At 31.7% G+C, this 20055-nt stretch overlaps 1 protein-coding gene across 3 annotated transcripts in view; it reads left to right on the top strand.

Annotated features, from left to right (window-relative positions):
• si:dkey-24p1.6 overlaps window positions 1-14188 on the top strand; it is a 27426-nt gene extending 13238 nt beyond the window's left edge. Inside the window, exons 13-23 of one of the 3 annotated variants that reach the window (XR_015508661.1) lie at window positions 705-845; window positions 1020-1082; window positions 3653-3826; window positions 7243-7416; window positions 9660-9774; window positions 11510-11600; window positions 11689-11773; window positions 12345-12439; window positions 12705-12832; window positions 12911-13013; window positions 13761-14101. Coding sequence is in view for 1 of the 3 variants with exons in the window: in NM_001423261.1 (NP_001410190.1) it covers window positions 705-845; window positions 1020-1082; window positions 3653-3826; window positions 7243-7370; window positions 9691-9774; window positions 11510-11600; window positions 11689-11773; window positions 12345-12439; window positions 12705-12832; window positions 12911-13013; window positions 13761-13889 (1221 nt within the window). In the remaining 2 variants the exon portion in view is untranslated. 3 annotated transcript variants of the gene reach the window in all.
• Window positions 14189-20055: the final 5867 nt, after the last annotated feature.

Raw genomic sequence — 20055 nt, forward strand, 5'->3', positions numbered from 1 at the left:
TATCTTCTCTTTGTTTTTAATTCTTTTTCTCTCTTACATGAATTCGATTTTGTGTGTTTTTAATATTTTATATTATACAAGAACTAATTTCAGACACAATAAGATTTCAATGTTTTATTTTTATTTTTTTCTAAGTGGTCTCCTGTTTACCAATGCTAAATTTATTTGTTAATAAAAAATCTAATTCATTGAATCATTCACAGTTTTATTTTTATGATCATTTATTACTTGATCTTTTTAATAATAAAGATCATTTATCTGAAATTGTGGATATAATGAACAATTCTAAATTATTATTATTATTATTATTATTATATTTATTATTATTATTATTATTATTATTATTATAATTTTTTATTCATTAGCAACCAATGGGTCATATGCTGTTGTTTTAATTTAGGCTATTTTAAAGTAGAATTAATTTATGTGATAGCAATTTAATTGTCATCATCGTTGTCTTCAATTATTCAGAAATTATTCTAATATGCTGATGTGGAGATCAGCAATGTTTTTTATTTATTTTTTTAATTTTATAATAATAATAATTATTATTATTATTATTATTATTATTATTTGTTTATTTAATTTATTCTTTATTTTTATTTATTTAATTTATTATTATTATTATTATTATTTTTATTATTATTATTATTATTATTATTATTATTAACTTTTTTTCCTTTATTTATTTTTTTATTCATTAGCAAGCAATGGGTCGTATGCTGTTCTGGGGTCAGCAAGGATTGTCCCCTGACATTCAGACAGCAGTGAAACATTATGAGAGAGGAGCCATCAAACTCAATGACCCTGTTTCCATGTATGACTACGCCATTGTGCTCCTGACAGTCAGTATACTTCATATATACCCTGTTTGTATCTGATCTTGTCTTCAAAAAGGAAACAATATGTAATATGACCAGCAGAGGGCAGTCTTTCAAAGCATTTTGAGTTAATATTACTGAAGAGGAAGCTTGGAGGACAGTAAGCTTACTAAATATCACACTTGCTTCTGTTAACAGGGTCAAGGAGTTCAGAAAGATGTTCGCAAAGCTGTTACGTTCCTTAAGAAAGCTATAGAACAGGTAAATACATCAAATCCAATGTTGGGGGTCTACATGAAAGTGATTAGGGGTCCGTAAATAATTTATTTAAATTTAATGAAAATTACTTTCAACAAATCTAAATAAACGAATCAAGATTTAATAAAGAATTATTGATAATATTATTAAATTGTATAAAATAAACAGTTGGAAAATGATTCATGAGGTATTATAGTAAGACCAATGATGTAAAACAATGTATTTAAAAACTAGAAGAAACATTTATACATTGTAAATAAACTTAAACATATCATCAGAACAACGTTATGTAAATTATTATTATTATTATTATTATTATTATTATTATTAATCAATATTTATTCATTATAAATGTATAAACTGTTTTGTTATGTCCTATCTGGTGACCATGGCATATATCTTGCTGTAATTGACAGTAGTTACTTTACTTTTTGTAATAATATTAGTAAAATTACTTCACTAAAATTTATTTTAATACAGGAAAAATCCACAAAACATTTACAAAAAATAAATAAATAACATTTACTCAATTAAAAGTCTACTTACTATAATAATAAAACAGTTGTTCTATATACATATAAAGTATAATAAACACAATATTTATTTATTCATTTATTTAATGTAGTACTTTAGTCCTATTAGGGACTAAAATAAGCAGTCTTACACCAGTGCTTCTCAACCACATTCCTGGAGGATCACCAGCTCTGCACATTTTCTATAGCTGTTTCTCAATTCCAAGAACACAGAACGAGTTATCTCGAAAGAACAAACTCAGGAGACCGCGAGAACAGAAAATGCGTCCTGTGAGATATGAGCTGCGTTCTTCCCTGGGTGTTCCTGATGGTCACATGACCTTCATACTTTTTAATGGAAAATTATTTAAACATTTCAGCATTTGTACAATGATTTACTGTTTTTTTCCCCCCTTCTCATAATATATACTCTGCATAAAACCTTACAAATAAACGTTGCACAATATAAATAAAACAGATTTTATGTGAATTTCTACAAATCAACCCCCCTAATGTGTTTATGCCTTTCATGCCTTTTTATGTTAATGTTTACAGTAACAGCTTCTTTTTTTTTTTTGATGGTTTATTTGACTATTAATAGACTGTCTGCTTAATATCTTCTGATACTGCTCCTTCAACAGACATTAACTGACTATAAGAAACTTTGCAAGTACATGTCAACAACACTAACCCTAGCCCCAACCTAATACTCTACTAATAATATAATGAGAATTACTTCACATGATGCAGTGCAACTTAAATTTAACAAACGGACCGTCAAAATAAAATGTGACCATGTTTACTTTCACAGTCTCATTTAAGGAAACTCCTGAGATAAATAAGATATATTTTACATTTTTGTTTAGTCATTTAGCAGACGCTTTTAACCAAAGCGACTTACAAATGAGGACAAGGAAGCAATTTACACAACTATAAAAACAACAATGAATAAGTGCATAGGCAAGTTTCAGGTATGCAAAGAAAGTGCAAGAAGCAAAACAGTAGTATTTTTTTATGTAGTTAGTTGAGGGGTTAGAAAGGTACTTGCAGATTAGTAAGGAAAGTGGAGAATAAATAGTTAAGTTTTAAGTAGTTTTTTGAAGACAGCAAGTGACTTCTGATGCAGTTAGGGAGTTCATTCCACCAACTGGGCAGATCGAGCGTGAGAGTTCGGGAAAGTGATTTCTTCAATCTTTGGGATTGAACCACGAGGCGACGTTCATTCACAGAACGCAAGTTTCTGGAGGGCACATAAATCTGCAGAAGTGAGAGCAAATAAGAAGGGGCGCAGCCAGAAATCGCTTTGTAAGCAAACATCACAGCTTTGAATTCAATGCGAGCAGCAACTGGCAGCCAGTGCAAACGGATGAGCAGCGGAGTGACATGTGCTCTTTTAGGTTCATTAAAGACCACTCGTGCTGCTGTGTTTTGAAGCATCTGAAGAGGTTTGATAGAGCTAGCTGGGAGCCTGGCTAGTAGGGAGTTGCAATAGTCCAGTCTGGAGAGAAGGAGCTTGAACAAGGAGTTGAGCTGAACTTTCTCTGAGCTTTAATAATAAATCTATATAGAATGCTGCGCTTTCCACCTCCTACATTCAGCTGCAATTAATCCTGGGACTTCTCGTGTGAGTTTTGCACTCAAGTCTGCATCGGTGCATCCTCGATATCAAGAACACATCTGGGAATTTCACCTGTCCTCTGTTCTTGCTGTCTTGAGTTTTGAAACTGAACTTTGGCAGTTGATGATGACGTTACATGAGATCATGAGGATCTCTGAAGAATGCATATTGAAAAACAGCCCATGTCTCCTGAACCAAACACACCTGATTCAGATCATCAGTTCATTAACACATACTGAAGGACCTGTTATGGGTGTGACAGACAAAGGAGACAATTAAACATGCAGTGTTGGTGGCCCTCCAGGAACGTGGTTGAGAAACACTGATCTAGACAGTGAATGTTATCAGATGTAATGGATTCTCATGCAGTTGATGGTCTTGACTGATGTATTGACAGTCTGTCACTCATCTGCCTGTCTTTAAGTGGTTTTTCCATCTGCCAGGGGTCTGTTCCCGCTCTCACCGCTCTGGGCTGGTACTATGAGCAGTATGAGAAGGATTACGAGAAGGCTGTACATCTGTGGGAAGAAGCTGATGCTAAAGGTCATGCAGACGCTGCCATGAATCTGGGCGTATTCCACTCACAGGGTCTTTATCCTGGACAGCCTGCAGACCCGGTAAATACTTGCATCATTGTGTGCTTTCAAACCTCTGATTAATCCGTAAATATATATATATATATATATATATATATATATATATATATATATATATATATATATATATATATATATATATATATATATATATATATATATATAAAGGTTATAAAAGGTAACACTGCAGTCTGAAATACTTGATTCTGATTGGTCACCCATTACATTCCAAAGTATGTTTTTCCCAGATAACTGACTATAGGTGAATATGCTCATATCCATATTCATATGCTTATGTCACATCACTGATACAGTTTAGCTGTTACTTTATTGTTCCTGTGACTGAATAAAATGTAGGTTAGTTTATGCTCCATTCAGCCATTTTTGTTTTTTAAATTAAAGATTTAATAAACCATTACCGTTTAGGACCTTGTTTTGTGGCTAATTTTGTGGTGGAATAAGCATGATGAAGTACATAAAGGCAGTGGTTTTTCGCAGAATAAAAAATAAATTTGATGGTGGGATGCCAATAAACCAATCCGGAGTTATGTTAGGGATTAAGTATATTCAGACGGTTGTTATCGCATAATAAAGCTCCACTGGATTATCGGTATCCCAAAGCAGAAAACTGTTGTAAAAGGTTTATTTTGAGCCATCCTGGAAATACTTTTCCTGCTTATTACATGGCTACTTGCCACAAAACATAACAATTAAACACAAAGCATTGTTCTGAGATGTAATAGTTTTGTCCCAGAGATTGGTTGCAGCTGGAAAGGCATCTGCTGCGTAAAACGTGCTGGATGGGTTGGCGGTTCGTTCCGCTGTGGCGACCCCAGATTGATGGAGGGACCAAGCCAAAAAGAGAATGAATGAATGAATGTAATAGTTTATTAATTCTTTAATTAAATGCAAAGCTGACAGAAACAAAAGAGTATGATGGAGTATACACTAACCTGCACTTCAAGTCACAAGATAGAGCCAAAATGTCAAAAACCGTGGCATGATAATCAAGCAGCTGAATATGAATGTTGATGTAAGTACATGGATGTGAACATTGATGGTCAAAAGGAATTGAAGTTCTTGGATCAGCCTGCGTTATTTAGTGGTTGTTATCTCGTAATATCATATCTTGGAATGATGCGACTAACCAATCAGAATAGAGTATTCCAGACAATCTTATAATAATCCCAGATAACAACTGCTGAAAATAGTAACACAGACTCATGGGTATTTCAACTCCTCTTTATCATCAGATAATGCGTCAAAATTCATATTTATTTGCTTGTCTAACATGCTGCTGTTTTTGACTGTTTGGTGCCATCTTGTGACTGAATAATATGTAGGTTAGCGTATGCTTCCATTCAGCTGTCTTTTGTTTCTGTCAGCTTTGCTTTTTAATTAAAGATGTAATAAACCTCTGTTTTCCAGTTTTGTGATAAGTAGACATGTTATAAGCAAGGTTATTATAGTTAACGAAAACTAAAGTTTTAAATAATTGTTGTTAACTATAATAAAAATGAAAACGAGAGTTTTTCAAAAAACTAGAACTAACTGAAACTGTATTGTGTACATGCAAAACTAACTAAAATTATAGCAAAAACCTCCTTCGTTTTCATTTTTTTAAATGTTATTAATACATAATCTTAGGCTGCGTCCGAAACCACCTACTACTCAGTAGGTACTGAATTTAAATTTAAACGTACTCCTCGGCCATTAGAAAAGTTTGTTCTATTCAGTATGAATATGAAAAGTATGATTGGAATTTAGGCGTACTACACCCGGCATTTTGTCATGGTCACATGACCTACATGTGTCATTTGCGTCGCTTCACACCCATTCATGAATTCTCTTGCGGGGCATCATGGGATAGTGCAGCATGCATGGGATGCGCACTTCAGAATCTCACCGAAAGTAGTAAGACATCCGGGTACTTCTCGCGTACTGATTTTCGAATTCTATGAGTTTAGAAATACTACTCGGCTTGCATACTGATTTTAGCGTAATGAATAGTATGCAAGCATGCGGTTTCTGATGCAGCGTTACTGTACGCCTTTTAGAAATCTAATTCACGCTGCAGGTGTTTGACCGTATGGCACCTCAGAGTCTGTAATCCTGCTGCCATTGGCCAGATCAAACCGGTTCTTCTACAGTCATCCTTGCTGTTGCTTCCGCGACTAAAACAACGAGTGGACGTGACCGCAGTACGTTGACAATGGGTTTTATCTCTGTATCGCGATCACGAATTAATCTTTTTAGCTGGATCTTCAAAGTGAACTGGTTGAACTAGTTCACCTAATCGAACTGAATCATTTGAAATGACTCGCGTCTCCAGTAAGCACTTATCCATAAACTGCTTACTTTTTAACAGGCCTAATACCATCCTCTGACTCTAAATAATCCAATATATAGTCTCATTCAGTTATTAGAACAGTAACGTTACTCTGAGATCAAATTGAGAAGCGGTGAACCGATAATACAGCGCATGCGGGATTCAGTGAACTAAACCTAAACAGTACATGAAAGCCTGCTGTGACTGAACTAAACTTGAACACCATCATCGCTGGTAAACAGAAGGCCTAATGTTAAATAAAAGGATCTGGTGAAACGTAAGTTTATTTCATAACAGAAAGTCGTAATGGAATTTAAATAAGTTAATCATGCTTCAGTTGGGTTGCAGAATTTTACTGCAAGACATTTTCAGATCATGTTGATATTTTAACTGACTGAAATTGCTTTTGTTGACTACATAATTTGAATATGTTGAGTCCTAACATCAGCAGTAAATATCTGAACTTCCCATCACTACTGTGTAGCTAACCTCAGAAGCAGCCTTGCACACATTCCTTAGGGCTGCTGGTGGGCTCTTGTATTTGAAATTGAGGATGGGTAGATGGTAGTGGTTGATGGTTGTGGTCATGTGTGCTTTGAATACATATTTAAAAAAATGTATGGCTGAGTTTTTATTATACAATATTTATTCTGATGATTTTAAATCTTGCACCTAACAAATATCCTTACTTAGAAAAAAAACTAATACTGAAACAAATAAAAACTAAACTAAAACTAAGCAATTTCAAAATATAAAAACTAAGAAAAACTAAATATACCTCTAAAATCTAAATAAAACGAACTGAATTTGAAAACAAAAAGTCAAAACAAAATAGAAACTAAAACTTATAAAGAATCTATTACTCTTATAACCTTGGTTGTAAGCAGGATTAAGTTGTTGCTTTTGCAGAATAGGTTCCTTCGGTCAGTCAGACTTAACTCTGTGATAACAGCCACCTCGATGTACTCTATTTCTCCCTAGATCTTTACATTTTCTTACTTTTTTAAAACTTTTTTTATTGTTTTAAAACTTATTGGAATGCTCTCATTATTTCTCTTTTGTAAGTATTATACGTATGGACTTATCTAATGTGGACTCTTTTCATCAGTTCAAAGGGTATAAGTATTTTCTGAAGTCAGCTCAGAGAGGACTTTTATCTGGTGGCATTGAATTGGCTGATATCTGGATTCATGGACTCCCTGGTCAAGTTGCTCGACGTCCATCAGACGCTGTTCTGTATGTATCTCAAAATACTTGTTCATCATAATATAACACTGTTATTGTTAGTCTACACGCAATATCAGTGTGCACTTGTTCAGTCAGTATGAACTAGCAAGATCCCGATTCTGCCCACAATCCCATACATCAGTGGTTCCCATAGTGGGGGTCGCATGACAATGAGAGGGAGTCGCTTAGTGATTTCCAAAAATCGAATAAATTGATAAACTTTTGAATTGACCATTGTTAATCCATAACTTACAGAAGATACTAGTTGCATTAAAATACTTGCAAATATATATATTTTTCCATTCGATTGGTGTGTTTACGTTAGATTAACAACACTGCAATAGTGTCATTTGCAGCATATTTATTTTATGTCACCAGCCTAAACTTTGACACCTTTATGGCAATCAGGTACATTTAAAATAAACACAGGCCACAACTGTACATGGAAGATGATCTCTGAGTGGCAGTCTCTAAAATTAAACCAAGAAAACACTTGGGATGTAACCTAAACTTTGTCCCCACCAGTCTCATTAGGTGAGGTAAATATTAAATAAGAATAATAATTAAAAAAAATGATAAGGTTGTGTTGTCAGTATGCTTGTGTTTATATTGGTGTGATTTAAGGTTTATAGGTTTATTGTTGCTTTATTTTAATTTTAATTGGATGATGATTATTATTATTATTTATTATTATTGTTGTTGTTGTTGTTGTTGTTGTTGTTGTTCTAAACAAAAATAACAATAATTAAAAATATTTTATTGTATTTAATTATTTATTCTTTAGTTATAAAGTATAAAAATGTAGTAGTAGTAGTAGTAGTAGTAATAGTCATAATAATAATAATAATAATAATAATAATAATAAGAGATTTTTGTAGAAGGAAACAAAAATACATATTAAAAATTTGTAAACCATTTATTTAAGGTTACTGGTAGTTTATTATTAATTATTTATAAAATCTTTCTTTTAACAATACAAAATTTACCTTGAATTAATGAAAAAACAAACTTTATTTTTTGTAGTTAATACATTTTATTTACAATTATTCTTAAATTATATAATGAGTAGTTATAAATGTTGTTATATTTGTTTCTTTTAAAATTAAACAAAAATAATTTAATTAGGTTTATTGTGGCTTTATTTTTTAATTATATTTGTTGTTTTTATTATTATTATTATTATTATTATTATTATTTTTTTTTTATTATTTTTATTATTATTAATTACTATTGATTATATAATTAATTTTAGCGTTCGTGGTTGCATTTATTCGTTTTATTATTAATTTATTACATTTTATTATTTCAGTGTTTTGGAGTACCCTTATGAACACCTTATGAAAAACCTTAAAATTTGATTTCACATGAACTTAATGTGTACAAAATCAAGTTTTTAAAGGGATAGTTAACTCAACTAAAAATTGTCATTATTTACTCTCTCTTCACTTGTTCTAAACCTGTTTGAATGTCTTCTGATAAGCACAAAAGAAGATCCTTTAAAGCAGTGGTCCTCAAACTGTGGTACATGTACCACTAGTGGTACACAGGCTTCCTTCTAGTGGTATGCGGAGGAATGAAATATGTGATGTACATGCAACTCACATTTCAAAATTTATCAAAAATGATGTATGTACTATGACATATAGCCTATATTTCTGAGGTAATCTGCAATAATTTTTAACTGTGCAAAGTTGTAGCTGTTTAACTGGGCCTACTACGCTACTGTATTTCAATACTGCTCATTTTGGTGGTACTTGGAGAGATTTTTTTTTCTGAGGTGGTACTTGATAAAAAAAAAAAAGTTTGAGAACCACTGCTTTAAAGAATGCTGGAAAGCGGTAACCATTGACTTCTGTAGTGTTTGTTTGTTCAATGGTTACTGTTTTTCAACATTCTTCAAAGTATCTTCTGTTGTGTTTAACAGAAAAAAAAGGGTTGGAACCACTTGAGGGAGAGTATAATCAATTTTCATTATTTTTGGTGAACTATCCCTTTAAAATGGTGTACATGTCTGGTGTAACAGTTGATTTGTTGCTTTAATTCAAAGTCAAATATGAAAAAAAAAACATTGGGTCAAAAATGTAACTGAAAAACGCAAACCAACTGTTTGTTTTCCTATACTTGACTCAAAATTGATTAAAAGCAACTCATTTTATGAAGTGAATGTTATCAGTGTTTCTCTGCATCTGCTGAAGGATGTTGATGATACATTGTACACGTTTATTCTGGTAAATGAGATTCACTCTTATTTCACCACTGGACTGTTTTTAAGTCAACATTTTACTATTGTAATTATAGGAAAGGTGTGTATTTTTTCTTTTACTTGTAGGTGGGTTAAATGGGCTTCTGAACAGAATGGGCATCTGGGAAGAGTCTTGCGGAAAGGACTGAATGCTTATTTCAGAGGAAACTGGTAAACCTTTCTGTTTGAGCTGTACATGCAGTCTACTGTACTTGTATGTTTAAAGTATTAGCTCATACTGTTTAATAAAAACTATATTTCAGAATTTACATTTATACTGAATTTGACCTATAATTTCTGCTTGTTTTACCTGTATAACCACATTCAGAAGAGGACAATTAATAAAAAACAACTTAAATGCTTTTATTCTGATTATTACATTTGTTTATTATTATTATTATTATTATTATTATTATTATTATTATATTTTAAGAACATTGCTATTACATCGGTTTATTTTTATGTGAAATAATAATAATTGTGTTTTTTTTTTAATTGATCGATGATGATGATAATTATTATTATTATTATTATTATTATTATTATTATAGCATTGCAGTGATATTTGTATAATAATAATTTCATAAAGTTTTTTTTTTTTTTTAGGTTTATTGTTGCTTTATTTTTATTTTAATCAGTTGTTTATAATTATTACTATTGTTAATGATGATGATGATGATAATAATAATAATAATAATAATATATCATCATCAACCAATTAAAACAAGAATAAAACACTGATTTTTGTTGTTTTTGTTGTTTATTATTATTATTATTATTATGATTATTATTATTAATAGTATTATTATTATTATTAGTATTCATTCATTCATTCATTTTCTTGTTGGCTTAGTCCATTTTTTAATCCGGGGTCGCCACAGCAGAATGAACCACCATTATCATTATTATTATTATTACTATTATTATACCATTGTTGTGATATTTGTTCAATAATAATAATTTCATTATAAAGTTTTTTTCTTTTTTCGGTTTATAGTTTCTTTTTGTTTTTATTTTAATCGGTTGTTTATTATTATTATTATTATTATTATTATTATTATTATTATATTATTATTATTATTATTATAAACAAAAATAACATTAAAATAATTGTATTGTTGAGTTATAAAAAGTATAAAAATGTAGTAGTAGTAGTAGTAGTAGTAATAATAATAAGAAGAAGAATAAGAAGATATTTTTTGTGCAATTAAAGAAACAAAAATACTTCTTTTTTTTTTTTTTTTTTTTTTTTTAAGGTTACTGGTAGTCCATTATAAATTATTTATTACATTTTTCTTTTAACTATACAAAATTGACCTTGAATTAATAAAAAACAAACTTTATTTTTTTGTAGTTAATACGTTTCGTTTACAATTATTTTTAAATTATAATAAGCAATTATACATTATTTTTATATTTGTTTCTTTTAAAGTTAAATAAAAATAATTGAAGTTTATTGTGGTTTTATTTTTTATTTATATTTTTTGTTGTTGTTATTGTTATTATTAATATTATTATTATTATTATTATTATTATTATTATTAATTTTAATTCGATAATTAATTTCATCGTTTATAGTTATAAATGTTAATAAAAATAATAATATAACTTTTTATTATTTCTTTATTTTAACAATACATGTTTGACTTTTGACATTACTTTTTCAGGCATTGATCTATAATTCCATAATATTAAATTACAGTTCATTTTATAGTAAATTAAATTACAGTCCTTTTAACCCTTTTTTTTTTTTTACATGCTTTGTAAGGATGCTTAAAAAAAAACGTTATGTTTATCTTGTCTTCTCTCTCTCTTTTCTCTGTGCGTGTGTGCGTGTGTGCGTGTGTGCGTGTGTGCGTGTGTGCGTGTGTGCGTGCGTGCGTGCGTGCGTGCGTTATTTTTCCAGGATGATGTCTTTGATTTATTATGTGATGGCTGCAGAGAGTGGTTTTGAAGCGGCTCAGTTTAATGTAGCGTACCTGTGTGAACTCAACTCCGTGAGTCTGTTAGAAACACAAGCTTTACTTTCAGCTTAACATCTTCCCTCCACTGCCTCGCTCTGACGGATGATTTATATTTCAACAGGTCTCTCTGGATCCTGCACTTGCCACTCGCTGCATGTTAAGATATTATAATATGTCAATACAAGCTCAAGATCCAGTTCCTTATGGTAATTATGTTTCCCATTAATTGTATTTTATTATCTCCCCCTACCCCAACCAACCCTAAACCCAACCATTACAGTAATGTATAAACAGATCTGGAGTCTTCTCTGTTAGTATAGCTCATTAACCATGTGGCTGATGAGTAGTAGGCACAGAAGGCCCCTTTTGGCCCATATCTACCAGCTGATAACCACTGATAACGCCCATTCAATGGAGTGATTACATTCGAAGTGGGTGATTATCATCAATATTTTACTTCTACAACACTATTACTACTAGTACTATTATTACTACTACTACTGCTAATAATAATAATAATGGTAACAATAACAGTTATAAAGTAGCAGAAGTATTTTATATATTTAGTATTTTTAATGTTGTACTTTAGTAATACAAAAGTTTATTATACAAAATAATTTAATGATCACTATCCTAGATCTAAAGATCTTGTGAAGCGTTTGTGTATGTTCGTGCGTGCAGTTGCGCATTCTTGTGTCTGGTGTCCAGTTGCTGTGTTTTTCTTCTGCCTCCTGGAGCTCAGTCCTCCCTGTCTGCATGTGTTTGTTTCTCTCTCAGCTTTGATCCGGACAGGAGATCTGATCTATGGAGAAAACCAGCATTCTGAAGCAGCACAGATGTACAAGCGAGCAGCTCTCAGGAATGAACCACAGGTACGGCTCACCTGCGCCATGCAAATCTGAAGTTCACTTGAAAAATAAACTGCTTCATTGGCATTGATCTTCAGATAATACACCTGGAACATCCATGGAGATATTTCATTTCATCCACAAAAAGCCTCTTGATTGAGAAAAAAGATCTTTAGAATGTAAAAACAGAAATAAATTAACAAAATAAAAATAAAAACGTACTGTATTTTTTATTATTCTTAGTTTTTTTTCATGCTATTCCCTCATATGTGATTTTCTGACTCCTCAGGGCTGGTATAATCTGGGTCTGCTCGTCCAGAATGGAGCGTCTCTGCCCTTCAGTGTCCTTTCTGAGCTTCATTTACTGCACCTTCACCTAACAGACAGACAGAAGCTTCTTTGCGCCCTCTTCCAGAGGTAAAACAACACCATTCAGACATTATCAGCTCAATACAGCTCAACAATTATACTCTTTATTATCTGTCCTGTCTATAGATGTAGAGAAACCAACAGCACTGATGCATACTTGCCCTGCACACTGGCTCTGTTCAGCGCACACCTACAGTCTTTTCAACTACATCAGGACATCGCTATAAAGGTTCGTCCATATATAATGTTTAATTTTATAATTTATTTAGAATTTTGTTACTTTATGATTATTTTTTAAATATTTGCTTTCATTACTTAAGTTTATTTCTTTTATTCAAATTTGTATTTTAATTTTTTTTATAAAATTTTATTTTATTTTCAAATTGTATTTAATTATTTTTATTTTATTAATTCATAAATTGAATAATATATTTTACTACACTTTTTATTTATTTAATAAAAAGAAATGGGGAAATAAGGACAATAAATATTTTGATTATTTTTATGTATTGAATTAAATTTTAGTTTATTTAAAAAAACATTTAAATTAGTTTTATTTATTTATTATTCAACATATTTTAATTGAAATAATTGTAAAAGGAAATATAAACATTCAAATATTTATTATATTTAACTAAATATTTACTTTGTCAAATTACAATAATATTTTACTTGAAGTAAATAATGTTATTTAATTGTAATTTTGTTATATTTTTTACAATTAAAATTTAATTGTATTTATTTGTTTTATTATATTTCTTTTATTTTAATTAAAGTAAAAAGTAAATAAATATTGTATTTAATTAGTTTGCATTTTAAATTGCATTTGTTGACTTCCTGCATGTATGATTTGAAAGCATGGAGAATGTTTAGTCATTTAAAGCACATTTAAAAAAAAGTCAACATAATGATTATTTACAATGATTTCTCTGACAATAGAGTAAATATTTAATGACTGCCTTCTCTGTTTTTGAAGCTCCTTGCCACCGTTTCAGCCGCTGTTGGGACTTTATCTTTTCTATTTGGACTCTTTAAATGGAGGACGACAACTTTTCAGCAAACATCAGCATCCAGACAGAACCAACAACAACAGGAGGACGACTAATGAAGAAAACCACTAGTTAACTTATTTTTAATTATCACAATCTTTAAGGTTTCCCTCTTTATGAAAAGCGCTTGTTTACAATACTATTTAAATTAGGAAATCTTATTATTTTAGCCCTGACTTTGAGAAATTGTGCATTTTGTATTCCTCAATGCACAATGTCATTTTAAAGCATAGCATCATTTTACATTAAACTGAATGTTGTTTTAATATAACTGATTCACTTTTGACTCTTTTAAAGAAGCTTTCCTAAATGAATCTCATGCCTTCAATACAATATACTTGTTTACTTTGCTTTTTAATCCTCGTGTTTATGCCATCAAGGAATACACAGTGAAATAACCTGAACTTAAAAGCAAAATTTTACATTTTAAAACTGCAACTGTTTATCACACATTATTTTATTAGGTAAACTTTTTATTTTATTTTAATAGCCCAATATTCTCTAAAGAAAGGGATTACTGTGAATATGTCCAAAGAGCTGAATTATTTAATAACCACAACAAAAAAATATTTGTAATAATCAGCAACCACAAATTAGCATATTTAAATTAAACTATCTATCATGCTCAAAATGTGCTCTAATGAAGAATTAAATAAACATTGAGTTAAAATGACCTGAAAATGAGTAAAATGTTCAGCAGCAGCATTATTTGAGAGAACTATCGCTTTAAAATATGTATTTTTCATCCAATTATCCAATTCAAATGACCCAATTTTGCTCTTTAAGGTTTTATTAAAGTCATAGTTCTGTCATCATTTACTCATTCTTCACTTATTTCAAACCTGTTTCACTTTCTTTCTTTTGTTGAACAGAAATAAGATATTTTGAAGAATGTTGGAAACCGGTAACCATTGACTTCCATAATAAGGAAAACAAATACTATGGAAGTCAATGGCTACCAGTTTCCAACATCCATCTTTTGTGTTCGAAAGAATAAAGAAACTCATAAAGGTTTGGCAACACTTAAGGAAAAGTAAATAGTGATAATTTTTTTTAAATGCAGATATAACATGAAGATATTTTATACGTGTAGACCATTTTGAGCAATGTAAACAATAGGAATGCTAATTTCACATTTATTTCCTGCTTTACATTTTTAGTTTTTGTAGCTTCTGAGTATCCAAAAAGGTCCACATAATGATAAATAATTTTAAAACGGCTGTTTTAATGTGAAAATATGATTGAATTGTCTCTTGTTACAGTTATGAAATAGTATGATAGCAAGCAGGAACTGTTCAAGGGCCATTGGCATCACCACATTGAAATGGTCCTCAGCTAAAACAGAATAATTAATAAAGGAAAGGATTTTGTGTCCAATCACATGCCTAATTAACCTAATAATTTTTTTGTTTAAAATTTTGTTGAAAAAAATATTAACTGTTAAACTGCACTTTGAAATTATTAGTATTTTTTTTATCCCAAGCTAATAATTTTTTGTCGCAAACTTTAACTAGACCTAATATGTACTGTCACGAGAGACATATGTACTGTACTTGTCAAAGACAAAATTAAGATGAAATTAATTATTAAAACCATTGTTTAAAAATGTTGAAAAAACTAATTTGTTAAAAAAAATAAAAGAATTAAAAGAATGGGGGAAAAAATCCCAAAGCTAATGATTTTTTTATTTTTAACTTTAAAGGGCACTTTGATGAAAATCATCTTTTGTAAGCTGTTTGGACAGAACTCTGTGTAGGTATAGTGTGTCCTCTGTCAAATTGGGGTGATATAAACACAATAAGTCTCTCTTTTCATTTTTTTATTTTATTATTATTATTTTTTTATTTCCTGATGTTAAAATAGGACCCAAATCCTTCCCATTTTGAGATCGACCGCAACATGAATAGGAGTGTGGTTTCCCCACCCATCGAATTGATTGACAGCCATGTATTAACATGTCTCCGTAGTAACACGTATAATCATATCAACAAGACAGGACGTGTGCAAAGCAACCGGGATTAAAAGATCTGTTCAGTTCTCTGTGATCATCAGTCATCATCAAATGTGATCAAGAATGAGTTTTACAAGTTTAAAACGGTTTTAAAACAGCGCATGTTTGTAATAAAGAAAGTCAAATCGCTGACTGTCGAAATGTTGAAAAGCTGACATTTCCCAGATTTAAAAAGGTGTAATAAAGAATCTGATGGGTATTTTGAGCTGAAACTTTACAAACACATTCTGGAGAAACAAAAAAATTTAATCTTAAAAAATGGTTAAAATTCATGCCCTTTAAAGAGCTAGAAAAATATTATGTATTGTCATCATGTCAAAGACAATATAAATAATTTATTAGAAGTTTAGTTATTATAGCTATTGTTTAAAAATGTGTTAAAATAAAAATCTTTTTTGTTAAACATCACTTGGGAATATTTGTAAAATACACATAAATAAAAATCCCAATGCTAATAATTTTGCTTTCAACTTAAAATATCTAGTAAAATATAATGTACTGTCATTGTGTCAACAGAAATCAGTTATTAGAAATTATTAAAACTATTGTTTTAAACGATGCGTTTAACAACACTTAATATTAATATTTGTAAAAGAAATAAATTGTCTTCAGCTTTATATTTCATTTTAAGAGGCCTCTCCATCATTTAAATAATCCGCATTTATTTAAAAATCTACATTAGCTAAGTTGAATTCCCATTAAACTTGTTGGCTTGTTTCTGACACCTGATTTCTTCAGAGAGCTGTGGATGTAGCACTTTGGTGTCTCAGGGCAAGCTCATTTTTCGCTCTCCTGGAGGTTTGGGGGTCCCGGCGGGGCCCGCTCTGACTGATGCGAACAGCAGGTGTTCAGCAAGCTGTGATGCGCCACACACTGCAGCGCAACGTTAATTAAAACAACACCAAAAAGCTGAGTAATCCCCTGACGGAGCCACTGCTGCACAGCGGGCACAGTATGTTTACATGGACATCACTTATCCAAAGTATTTACCTTTTCTGTATCTGTCACAAAAATGAGGGTAAACATGCGAGTAAGTTTGTGTACGTGTCTATACTGCACTTTAATAATGCGACTAAAATAGAGGAAAACTCCATGTCTTAAAGGGATATAGTTATATAGTAAAAAAAAAAATATTCGGTCACCATTTACCGTACTCTCCCTATTATTTCTTTTGAACACAATGGAAGTTATTTTGAAGAATGTTAGAAAGCAGTAGCTATGACTTGGTATTTTTGTTTCTACTTTATTGATGTTAATGGCGGCTGAATGTTTCCAACATACTTCAAAATATCTGCGGGAAAGAAAGTTATGATAGTTTACATCCGCTTGATTTTAAGTAAATGATCAGAAAGTTGTTGTTTTCTTTTTTCTTTTTTTTTGTGGGGGTTTGTTTACTGAGAAGGAGATTAGTTGGATTAAAATACTGTACCTGACTACATGTTTTATAGCAATTTCAGAATTTTGAGTTGACCAAGGACGCCAGTAATGTAATTATTTGTTTTTTTTTTTCCCTAAAGAAGACATATTCTATAGAATTTTCCATTCATGTTCACGATATGCATGTTATAGTACAGTACATACAGCGGGGAAAATAAGTAATGAACTCGTCAGCATTTTTCTCAGAAAACATATTTCTAAAGGTTGAAATTTTCACTGGATGTTGGTAATATCCAAATAAATCTATATAAATAAAACAAACATAATTAGTTTGCAAATGAAATTGTGTAATAAAATGAAATGACACGGGAAAAGTATTGAACATATGAAGAAAGGGAGGTGTAAAAATGTAGAGAAAGCCCAGACAGCAGCTGAAATCTCTCTGTAGTTCTTCTGCAACCCGCTGCCCTTCATCATTGTAAATTATTATAATCTGCTTCAGCCCAACGTTTACATTAGCAGGATGATGATGAAACCAGGGTGGACATTCCAAGACAATCAATCCAAAACACAGTCAAGGAAACTCTCTAATGCTTTCAATGAAAGAAAATCAAGTTGTAGAATGGCCCAGCCAATCACCTGACTTGAATCCAATAAAAAGTCTAATTAAAGGTCAGATTTGATAGATGAGACTCACAGAACCATCAAGATTTGTACACTGTTGAAGTCTGTGGAAAAAAACTCACACCTGAGCAATGCATGTGACTTCATTCTCCTTATGAGAGGTGTCTTTAAACTGCCATAACATGACCTTCACAGTCATTTCTGTTGAGCACATGAACACAATGGCACATCAGCACTGTTTAAGAAAACGCTAAAAGGTTAGCGGGAAATCAATCGATGTCTACTGGTTTCAAACCACTTGAAAGGTGAGTAAATGGTGACAGGATATACATTTTTGTGTGAACTATTTCTTTAATATCTGAATATTGTTGTCCAATGTAAGTTGTTGTCCATAATTTATGCATTGCTTGTGTTTGCTTCACGTGTGTTGTAATTTACTCCAGGCACAGGCATTTTATGAAATATACTTCTAGAAATTGTTCAGGGAATAAGTTGGGCTCAGCACACGATTCAATCAATGTAATAGCAAAGGAAACAAGTTTTAAAGCCCTCAACCACTGTGAAAAATTGCCTCAGAGCTGCCTTTTATATACAACTACCGAACTTCAGATTATGATGTTCATGACTTTATAAGGCATCAGGGATATTTAGCACTTTTCACAAATTTGGTGAAAAAATAGGATTTGCAGCTTTTAAATGAAAGTCAAGTAAGTAAAAAGAGATGCTTAGTCTTTTAAAAATACTTTTCATTCATTCCAGGAGTTAAAAGTAAAGATTAGCATCATTATTTTGGCCAACATTGAATGTTGCTTTGCTGGAGTTATGGCTGCATTTTTCTGAATTGTACTGTAAATGTTAAAATAGTATTGGGATGAGTGGCACGGTGGCTCAATGATTAGCACTGTCGACTCACAGCAAGAAGGTCGCTGGTTTGAGTCCCGGCTGGGCCAGCTAGTGTTTTTGTGTTAGGAGTTTGCATGCTCTCCCCATGTTGGTGTGGGTTTACTCCAGGTGCTCCGGTTTCCCCCACAATGCAAAGACATGCGCTAAAGGTGAATTGAATAAACTAAATTGTTCATAGTGTATGTGTGTGAACGAGAATGAATGGGGGTTTCCCAGTATGAAAACAATGATGTCTGCAAAACTGTTGCAAACAATTTATTTGTGTTGAATTTAAAAAAACAAATTAAATTTAATAAAATTCTACTTCATTTGTTTGTTTAAATTCAGCTCAAATAAACGGTTTACAGCCAGTTAACGTAAAAATAAAATTAGTAAATCCAAGGAATAATTTCTGAATAATTTATTTCAGTGTACTGGGGTGTGGCTGGAAGGGCATACACTGCATAAAACCATATGCTGGAATAGTTGATGGTTCATTCCACTGTGGCAAGGGTGCTTTTACACCTGCCTTTAGTTCGGTTGAATCGCACTAGAGTTTGTTTTTTTCTCTTGGTGCGGTTAATTTGGGCAGGTGTGAATGCAGCACCAAAAACGGACCAAAGAAGCCTTGAAGAGGTGGTCTCGGTACGCTTTCAAACGAACCCTGGAGCAGTTAGTTTGTGGTGAGAATATGATCGTATCTAAAACCAACCCAACTGCAAAAAGTACTGCACCTTTTTGGACTAATCCAGCTGCTGTAGGCCGATGCGCTGTGCATTATTGGATGAGGAGGAAAAATATTTGTTTACTGCGCTTTACCAACAGAGAGAGAGGGGAAACATTAACTGATGGATTGTTGGTAATATTTCCGCCGTGACCATCTCACAGTTTAGCTAAATTAGTTCATGCCTCCTCCTGAAGTGAATTGCGATTTTCCTTCATCGTTTGCAATGCATTAAAGCATTGTTTTCCAGCCACGTTTTTCATTCTCGAAATGTATCGTTTGTTTAAAGTGATGTATATAAACTATATAGTATACTATGTGCAGGGATACAATCAGCCAGGGCACTCGTCCCTCCATAGTCAAAAGCAACATTTTGTGTCTGCCTGTTTGTTTACTTGTGGGAGTTCCATTGGCATTTTCTTGCATATGAACTCAGACCAATCAATAAGCAGTTTAGGAAATATGTTCAACAACATCTGGCCAATGAGTGGATTTTGTCAGATGACTGCAATTTGGTTATTTTCAACTGATTCGGACCAAAGCAATCAGTGTGTTGTGAAAAGGATGCAAAGATGGCAGAAAATGCTACAATGTATCATTTGTT

The sequence above is a fragment of the Danio rerio genome, chromosome 15 (assembly GCF_052040795.2).
Source record: "Danio rerio strain M-AB ecotype USA chromosome 15, GRCz13ab, whole genome shotgun sequence".
Taxonomy (NCBI): domain Eukaryota; kingdom Metazoa; phylum Chordata; class Actinopteri; order Cypriniformes; family Danionidae; genus Danio; species Danio rerio.